General features: G+C 43.7%; 1 protein-coding gene across 1 annotated transcript in view; it reads right to left on the bottom strand.

The window, feature by feature from the left end:
• Positions 1-10,526, bottom strand: part of SYDE2 (synapse defective 1, Rho GTPase, homolog 2 (C. elegans)) — a 32,951-nt gene that overhangs the window by 7,824 nt on the left and 14,601 nt on the right. Inside the window, 2 exon segments of the mRNA XM_009333891.1 lie at positions 5,459-5,585; positions 8,050-9,149. Coding sequence (XP_009332166.1) covers positions 5,459-5,585; positions 8,050-9,149 — 1,227 coding nt within the window.

Genomic DNA, 10,526 nt, shown 5'->3' with positions numbered 1-10,526 from the left:
CCCGCGCTGGAGCAGGCTCCTGGCAGGACCTGTGGCCCCGTGGAGAGGAGCCCACGCTGGAGCAGGTTTGCTGGCAGGACTCGTGACCCCGTGGGGGACCCACGCTGGAGCAGTCTGTTCCTGAAGGACTGCACCCCGTGGAAGGGACCCACGCTGGAGCAGTTTGTGAAGAACTGCAGCCCATGGGAAGGACTCATGCTGGAGAAGTTAGTGGAGAACTGTCTCCCATGGGAGGGACCCCACGCTGGGGCAAGGGAAGAGTGTGGAGTCCTCCCCCTGAGGAGGAAGGAGCGGCAGAGACAACGTGTGATGAACTGACTGCAACCCCCATTCCCCGTCCCCCTGCACCACTGGCCGGGGGGGAGGAGGTAGCAAAAATCAGGATTAAACTTAAGCCCAGGAAGAAGGGAGGGGTGGGGGGGGAAGGTGTTTTAAGGTCTAGTTTTTATTTCTTACTATCCTACTCTGATTTGATTGGTAAAAAATTAAACTAATTTCCCCAAGTCTGCTTTTCCTGTGATGGTAATTGGTGAATGATCTCTCCCTGTCCTAATCTCGACCCACGAGCCCTTTGTTCTATTTTCTCTCCCCTGTCCAGCTGAGGAGGGGAGCAATAGAGCAGCTTTGGTGGGCACCTGGCACCCAGCCAGGGTCAACCCACCACGAATGTATTTTCGGCTATGAAATTATGAGCAAACACCTCGGTGCCAGCGCCACGCTCGGCAAAGCACATGGCGTTTTCTCACCTACCAAGACACAGACCAGACAGATGTCCTCAAGAAGGAAACATCAACTCCCCCCTGCCTCTGGGTACTGTCCCCCCAGCACACCGCCCGCTTCCGCTGTGACAACTACAATTCACATCCACAGGAGACACTGGCTAAAATACCCGTGCACTGAGCCCTCCCAGTTGCAGAGACTTACTGCACCATTTCAGAAGCTGGAGACGTGCCGGAGGAGAGGCTGTTTCTAGGGGATGCAGCAACCAGCAAGCGCATTAACCCCTATTCCTTCCACAGGTGCAAACAAACAAGAAGGAATTGAGTATTTGCATTCTTGTAAGCTGGCTTTAGAAGCTGGCTGATACTTCAGTTTGAGTGGGGTTTTAGCTTTTATTTTCATTAAAAAATGCATTCTGTGCCACAAATATCTACCCGTTTTAGCTAGATAACAATTGATTTTAAATACTTTGTTAAGAAGAAATGGTGGATAAAAACAAACTTTTTGAAAGCGGGTACTGTAATTAACAAAGCAGCCCATCCTCAGAAAAGGCAAAGTTGGAAAGGTAGATTTTTTTAGTAGGCACTCCTCATAGCCTTGTAAAATCCCAAATCACAGCAAATACCATCACACCGTGCTATTTAACAAAGCAACAGTTTTCATAAACTCAATCTTTATAACCTAGCTGTAAACTGAACCGTACAGCAGAGTGCTTGTTATGAGGTTGTTTCTAAAAAAAATACAGGGAACAAAAGTTAACATTTTCCCCTTCATAGCCATGTTCACATGCAGAATGCAAGTAAAAGTTGGCTTCTACCCGTGTAAATAATTTTATTTTAAGAACACCGCACCTAGTGGTAATGCAGCTATTCAAGCCATGTTGCACGAGCAGCGCTAACTGAAGCAGCATCACCCCCTGGAGCTGCCAGACCATCCCTCTCCACAGCATAAGGCATGGGGCAACCAGGCAAAACGTCTGTCTCCACAGACCACCACACAGCACCTAACAGCTCACCCTGTGCTTAAAATGGGAACCTCCCATCAGGAATAGAAAAAAAAAAATGCAACCAACCATCCACATATTTTCCTGAAAGCATATTCCCCTCTGGTGGTTTGGGATTTTTTGTTTGTTTTAAAAAGATTATGCCACTTTTTTTACTGTTCCACTTACGTGGCTAGTTTTTGTTGAGTAACTTACTCATATTCCCCCCTCCCCAGAAAATTTTTCTTCTTCCCCGCATTTTAGAGGCCCGTGTTCCATGTGTGGATTAACCAGTTACAATATTTATGAGACGAATGTGGCAGGAGCTGGTGTTGTACATCACAGTTTGGGATGTTTTCCTTTTCCTGAAAGCAAAACACTAGCAAGAGATGCTGACTTTCATCAGGATCTTTGTTTCAGCTGTGCTTTTTTTTTTTGGAGGGGGATGTTGCAATCAAATCAGCTTATACTTGTTGAAACACTCATAACTATCTATTAACAATAATTTAGTAGGAATTCCTGTAATAGCATCCACAGTCATAGGACTACCACCTGCCAAAGGACTTTCTCCTGTTTAACCCTGAATAAAAGAATAGTTTGGGAGCCATGAATGCCCCTTGACCTTTCTAAATCCTTTTCCTATTCACTCAGCTAAATTAGCCCTGTTAAGAGGCTGCTGTTATTTTTTTCCATGAATCTATGCTTCCTGCTGCTGCCAGCCCACTAGCACATTACCCTTGACACAACCACACACAACCAATTTAGACAGCGAGCAGAAATTGCCATCTACTTCATTAATTCCTCATTTTTCTGACCCACTGAACTGTTAACAGTATTGCACGCTTTATGCAGAGATATGAATTCACGTGGATGCGAACAGACGTGAGGCAACAACATGACTACTGGTCAGTTCCGAAAACTGGCTGCCTGCTTCAGTCTGAGCCACGAGCACACTTAGCTGCGTGTAAGCCTGTGCCAATCCCAAGAGCATTTCTCAGTCAAGATTTAATCATTAAATGTTCATTCTCTAGTCTTTGGAGAGCTGTCAAAAAAAATATATCTTTTTAATCTTTTGGAAAAGCAGCGCTACTCAAATTTCAAAAAGGACACAAGGCAGCACTTCTCTTCAAATCAGCCAAGATTTATGCTGAGGATTCATATTTTATGGAACACATGTTTTGGCTTATAAAAGTGTGAATCATATGCATCAGCCTCAGCATTGCAAATACAGCAGTAACACATCAGGGGAAACATTCCTCCTCAACCCAGCTCCCTAAGCATATGCGAGAGAGGTTTTTTGGGCCCTTTTATCCCTAGCACTGGAGTACGGTGGGTACCTCAGATCTGTCAGCAAAAATTGCAGGTTCCCCTTTCAGCCCAGACCACACTGTTTACAATTAATTAGAGAGTGGGCTGCAGTTTAGCCAGCGGCAGTTATGGGTGCAAACACCCCTTCCCTCCCCGCTCCCCCCAACTCATGCAGGACCCCTGCACTCAGTCCTTTCAACACAACTCTAAGACAGGCACTACAGGCAATCACACAGCGCAGCTGCAGGGAACCAGGGGAAAGAATTATTTTTTTTTAAAATGTAATTTCTTAAAACTATTTTTACCCTGTAAGGAAAGCAGCATGTAAGTCAACTCTTGCAACATAACACATAAAAAAAGCGTACCCGGTAGTCTTTTTGTAAGACAGACACCAAAGCTGTTGTCTTTCCACTCTTAGAATACTAACTCTGAATGCAAAAAATTATCCCTCAGTATTACAAACCAAAAAAGGACCAAGAGCCCAGCAGGACCCACAGAGTCACCAAAAGTTCACCATCACCAATGAGGCCTGCAGCAATGTATATTGAAAAATCGAAGTACACTTTTCTGTTTAGCCACCGCATCATGAACTCGTGATGGAAAGATCAGTCAGACTGCACCGCTGCCCTTCCAGGGCTTTGCATCAGTACCGAGCTCTCCTGCGGTTCAGACTTTGGTTGCAGCCAGTTCTGGTTGGTTCTGAGTGTACAATGCACTCAGGAAAATCACAATGCTTATGACGTGTTACAGGTTCTTTTTTATATGCATTAGAATTAAGTTCCTATACCCTTTCCCATGATACTCCTGAACCGTTTCTGCACATACTGTTTTATTGTAATGATTACTTGGGGGAGTGCAATGCCATTTTTACTATTCCAAAAATAAAATAAATAAAAAAAAAACCACAAAGTTTTCCATTAGCCAAAAGTTTACATTAACCAAATAGCAGTTTGCCATTTGTCTGCTTACAAGTCAATATCAGACAGTTTCCACTGTTTGGCAGAAAGCAACAGGGGGTGTTTTTTTCCCCCCCCTTCTAAGTTGATTTACAAAATCGGGAAGAAAACAGGACTTCAATAATTTCATGGAACAATCTGCTCTTAGAAATTATCAACACTTTTTCTCATTGATTTATTTGTAAAGAGAAGAAAATTATCCAGTTTAAAAGATCTTTTATACTATTTACTTTCACTCTACACCTCCTCTTTATAAGGGTGTATCCCATCAGAGTAAAACGTAAACACAGGTTTCTGCTGCGGGGAACGCCGGTACTTGTGAGCAACACTGAACCCAACAGCAAAACCAGCCAAGGCAAGTAAGGTGAACCGACCAGCTGGACATTCTGAACCAAAAGGTTTATTTAACCCAGTCAATGTCACCGAGTAATATCTTCTGATACCACTTTGTATAATTATAAAGTGTAACGAACAAAATTCATTCCCAATACACCAAAATGAAATAAACCACCAAACAGGGCAGAACTGTCCCGTACAGCTGGATGTTACAGAAAGGGCTTTGGCACAGAAAATTTATACCCTGACTATTGTTGTCACATTTTCCATCCCTGGATACGTAGGAAACGAGTGCTCCTGCCTAATTTCCTAGAGCAATTGGTTTACTCAGTGATGCCTGAAATTAGATCAACTTTGGTTTACATAACATGTATCAATAGTTATAAAACCGTTCCACTGTTAAGCAAACAAAAAAAGCCCCTCAACAACTTGCTTCAGTTGTGCAGTGCAACTCCTGTGTAAACACTCCTGTAAAGAGCTGATGCAGATGCAGACAGGCTTCCTAAAACCTCCTGGTCCTGTACTCCCAGTCCTTCTCACCTCTGCCTCACCTTGCTGCGTGACAGCAAGTAAAGGGCCACTCCAGCGAGCAGGAGAAAGCTGCTAGTTAATTATGTTTTAAAAGAAGCAGATGATCAAATGAAGGCACTTTCCTGCAGCTCTAACTAGCCTGCACCAGAGGATGGGAAATCTGTTTCCAAAAATCCTGCAGTCTCCAACATAAAGGGAGGACAGCGGGTCGATCCGAGATGGCCCCTGGACCACATGCTGTGGAGCGGCCGGCACGGCGCACGTCTCGGATCACAACCGAGTTTTTCAAGATCCGCTCCAACACAAACCAACAGCAGTGGCTTAACCTGCTGCAGGGACCTCGGCTCCTTTCAGGCTCCCACCTCCCTCTGTAACTGGTAAAGCAGGTACCGACACAGCGGCTCTTTCCGTATCGCCCTCCTGCCAAATCACTGCCGCTTCCTATTTACACATCCCCAAGGTTACCCCACTCCTTCTCACCTAACCTTTCGCAATACAAAGCGGCAGTTAACAGCTTGTTAAATGACAACAGAAAACTAGTTCGGAGCACAATTTCACCTTTTAAAAGGTACGTTAGGAACATGGCGCAGTTCTGTATTAAAAGAAAAGCAAGTAAATGTATTACCTGTTATGACATTAATATCTGGGTACCGGCTTTCGCAGAGAGTAACGGCCTTGCTGTCCCTCTCAAACGCCTCTCGAAGCTCTTTTTTAACCGCTGCTGAGCCACATAACCGATACAGGCCTACCACCTAGGAGCAAAAACAACGGCCTCACATCAGTCATTTTCCTGCAGAGGGGACTAACAATTGACATTATGCTTTGTCTCATCCGGGAAGCGCGACAAACACCTTCAGGCAATTGTTTGGAAACAAACTTTAAGAAAACTCAAACAGCACAAACATCGAATGATAATGTGTGTTATCAAACATTACACAAGAGACACAGGTGCGACTGTTAAGCGGTAAGCTACTAACACTAATGTTTTCCGTAACAGTGAACACGCTGAGCAGTATTTTATTGACAGACCATGGCTTTTAAACCGGAATCATTTAGTGCTTCACTTTTCTGCAAACTTAGGAAACAAAGAAATACAGAATAAGCTAGATAGTAAACAAAATTTAAATTATATTTGACACCAGGGTTTAAAAAGAATTATGAATACTCCATTATTACATCTGTAATATGCTGTTTTAAAGATGACAAGATGCTGACTTGCATGTGTTTCAAATTATATTAAAAGTTTTATGCAAAGCAGGGGTTATTTAACATGCTCAAGGTGATAGAAATGAAACCACAATACTCTTGGACTGAATTACTAATTCAATAATGTGCTTTCATGAACTCAAATTTTGCATTTTATCATTATTTACTTTTCATTTTCATCAACACCATTTATACAAAGCACTCCTATGATATTAAGGAATTAAATCTTAAATATATTAATTTTACTTTATTTTAATGAACTTTATAGGCAGGCATACTAAGCAGTAAATAGCTAGTCCAAAACTACCATGGACTCAAAAGAAACAAAAAAACCTGAAACCCCTGACTTAGACTGTACTGACTTAGACCATGCAAATCTAGGTTTGCAAAGAAGAGTATTTGTCTGGCCATATATTAATTCCTGTTTAAATAAATGGAAAGTTACCCAATAGAATTTGTACTCCCTCTTTCCCAAGATTGAATATGATCTAGTATTTGCCGAAGACAATTTATTTTAAACTCTGAAGTTTTCTAATGCCACGTCTGAAATTCAGGTGGAGACGACACACTATGACAGTAGTCTGCAGTCTATAGGAAAGCAAAAAAATGTCAGACAAGCACGTGGTTAAAAAGAAGTTAACAGTATATTTTGCATTTTTGGTTCTCCCTGTCCAAATACACAAATTAGATTTCATGCTCAAAAGCACCAGGTACATTCAGACAATTCAGATCCCAATCGCTTCATTACCAGTGTTGCCTTGATTACCCAATATCATTTGCATGACTAGGTGCTAATAAGCCCAAAATAAAATGTTGAAACCATGGGACACATACACTGGAAAGAATAAAACTTCTCTTTTCCACTGATTTGCATAATGTTAGGAGAAGCATTCACAATAAGAATCACGCAGTTATCAGTAGTGACTTCCAGCAAAGTGATTACATAGAAATACCATTTCTGTTTATATTTTATGACCTAGGTTATAAATAGCAGGGTTAATCTCATAACACTTGGAACTACATCCAGCCTGTCAGCAATTTAAAATAGTAACAGTGGTAGGTGCGATCACTTCTCAATCTCACCTGAGCAGGAACGGGTGTAACAGAAACGGAGGGCTCGCGCGTGCTGTGGAACAGCATGCCAGAGTCCTCCCACCAGGCTCACATTAACTGCCAAGGGGGACATCTGTCCTTAGGACTGTGCACCTTCCTTCCTCACAGACTTCTTGTCTAGCATCCCTAACTGGGGATTCGTTTCCATACCTCGTTTCTCATACGTATTTTTGTCCATTAGGTTACATCAACCAATAAACTGCATCAGGATGAAGAGAAGACACTGGGCACTGCTGCCATTCATCTCCTGTCCTAATTTTGAAAACGATCCGAAGAAAGGCAAGGAGCAGTGGCATAGGGAAACAACTAATTCAGCCCCTCAGGGTCTCCCCCTTATCTTAATGCTGTACACAAAGTGATGGCAGAGGCGAGTCTTTGGCATGTTGGCTTGAGACTGCACACATGTAAGTAAAGTTTTGTCAGAAGACCTGTCCTCACCACTTTGTGTCACTGCACACGATGCCTCGGTTTCAGGTAGGAGGGAACATTATACTAATTTTTGCATTTAGATATGATGTCCTTAGGGAGCGATCTGTGTCTCAGGAATCCGGCATTTTCAAGTTCTCACCTCAGCTCTGCTTTCTGAGTGTGACTACATGCTGAGGGCTGCAGGCTCATTTAACATTCCCTAGTCCTAAAGCACTACTGTGAGCATCTCCTGTGAGCAAGCATATGCCTCCTCTACAAAGGCCAAGTTGGAAGCATTGATTTCACACAGTCCTGTTATTCTTCCCACGTTACAATGACTAGTGTTCACCAAACAACAGGAGCAGCAAAGCAAAAAGAAGTGACATGTAAAGGTGTTTTTAGTTTCCCCTTTCCCACTCACTGCTCACACTCTGCAACAAGCAGCTATCCCAACACAGAAATATTAAGAAAATAAAATATGCACAGTACCTGACAGCCTCTCTTTTCAATCTCCAGAATGCATTTCTGCATCAAAAGTGGCACCATCAAGCCCGCATTTTCCTTCTCTACAACTTTTCGGGCATCTACCCCAAACATCACGGGCTCCCGATCCGCATCGAGACCATCAAGAGAGTTCTCCCACTGCTCCATGAGCGACAGCTTGACGTAAATAAGCCCCCTCGGTTCCAGTTTGACAGCCAGCTGATGCGTCTTTGTCACTCGGAAGAGAGTGGGAAGAGCCACGGTTCCATGACAACACACCCGATTTTTCCGTGGGGTGGGTTCCCAGCTGAACACCACCAGCTTTAAGTGCTGAGCGTTTTCAATTTCTATGTTGAACGTGTGGTCCATATCCAGAAATGTTGTCCTACATGTAAGCAGGGCTGTTCTTGCTTTGTTTACTGAGTCAACCTGTATTGCACAAAAGACATCTTTTGAGTCTATTCTTGGTGGTTTTAAGTCTTCAGCACCATAAAAGTGAATGCTCATGAGTCCAGAGATGTACTGAGAGCACTTGGGTTGATCAGAAAAGTTATAGTGTCTGAAAGCATCGATATCTATTTCAGTTTTACCACTGTTACTTGGAAGGCTCTCCTTTCCTTTCCCACACTTGGTTTCATGCCCATGTTTACCTGATTTTGTTATAAGTTCGGGAGAGTCGCCATCACTGAGGTAACCACCTTTGTTGAAGGATTTGGAGCTCCTCGAGTTTTTCTTTTTGTAGGTGTGTTGCGACGACACGCTGCTGTCGAGATGGTAACGACTTATCATTTTCCTGCTGGCAGCTGTGGCTGAGTTTCCAGAAGATGGCAAAGACACTGTATGGCTTGTATCCCGGCAGGTACCCTTCAGCAGGGAAGGAGGGTTATCTGAACTAGTATGGCTTGAAGTTCCCTTGACACTCAGTTTCCTGCTCAGCTCTGGCAGCTTTTTCATTTTCATGGAAAGTTTCCTCACGGTCCTGGGAGATTTAATTCTATCAGGGAAAGGCCAGTTGATTGATCCGCTTTTTTTCAGAGGACTGGGACTTGGAGGAGAAACCTCTGTTGAGGGTACATCAGCCTTGTGTGCAACTACAACTCCAGACCCTTTAGAAGAAAAGAGAAGGAATAATCGTTTTCAAACCGCCCAGTAACTGCAGTTCGCAGCAATGACAAAATAAATCTTGAACTAGGGGAAAACATGTTGATTTGTCATAACTTGATAAACGCAATTCATTCAGACAACCATCATTCATTCATCAGTCAGATGTTCACGAGCATTCAGAAAGCTGTGCTCTGCTGACTCGCTCAGCCAAATTTGGCAGTTGATAGTCAAAAGCCAGATTTGTTCTGCTTTATGGAGATGAAAGGGCCAGAAACGACATATAAACAAACGAGCTATCTCACCCGCTGCATTCAGCCCGATCCATTTGTGCTCTATCCCCCATACAAACAGACATGGCTGCATTCCTGGGGCACAGGTGCAACGAAACCGCTCTCAAATGGGAAAACACTGGAATACGGCAAATGCACCCTTGTTTAAGAAGCAGTTAGCTACGCAGCCAACACATCAGCGTTGCCCACTCCTCTTAGGTCTAGAGGAAAGACACTCATCTCTAAGAAGAATATGGCTATACTCTTGTGCACGTCCCTCTAGTACCCCAAAGAGCCCTAAATCCCTCCTGTGTAGACGGCAGGCAGTGTCTCACACCTTTTCTTCCATTTCTCTCAGCTCCCTTCCGCTGCAGGACGGAGGAGGAGGAACTGAACGAGGATTTATTCCTCCCAAAAGCTGCGTCCTGCACTGCCTCATTCCTGCCAGCAAATTTCCATCTTTCCTGGCACAACCATCCCATGACAGGGCTTAAAGTTATACGGTTCCCAAGTGACGTCCTCATGGGAAATCACCCACCTTTCAAGGTACAAAAAAAAAAAAATTCATAACAGCAGGCACTGATGCTAAAAAAGGAAAAAGGAAAAGGAAAAAAAGACTCCTTCAATTTAGCAGTTAAAGACAACTAATTAAGGAACACAATCAGACGTAAGCCACTATTGCACGCAGTCAGGAACCTGCGGTTCACCTCACGCTCTAATACTCCAGGAAATCCAAATACCAAGTTATAGCTCAAGCTTTTCTCACTTTCACCAGCATGAGGCAGTAATGACTGTAGGAAAGGCAATAAATTTACATGAGTTAATGAAGCATGCAAGAGGGGAACTGAGGCCAGAATGATAGTTAATAAAATTACTTGAGTGCTTTCGCTTAGAGTCACTTTTCTGTCCCTTGAGAAACCAATAGTGGTTCTTGCTAGCAATAACCACCCCATTCACTCATCACTTTGCGAATTTTAGCAGCTCCCAACAGGACTCGTGTAGCCTTGCCTGTGCAAGATGGGGTACTATGGAGCCCCTAAGCACGCTAACGGGGTGGACACAGGGGGGGACGGGGTCATGTATTGGGGGGGGGAGGATATGGGAGGGTCA

Source organism: Pygoscelis adeliae, unplaced genomic scaffold, assembly GCF_000699105.1.
Source record: "Pygoscelis adeliae isolate BGI_AS28 unplaced genomic scaffold, ASM69910v1 Scaffold10, whole genome shotgun sequence".
Lineage (NCBI taxonomy): Eukaryota > Metazoa > Chordata > Aves > Sphenisciformes > Spheniscidae > Pygoscelis > Pygoscelis adeliae.
This window is presented reverse-complemented; position numbering and strand designations above follow the sequence as displayed.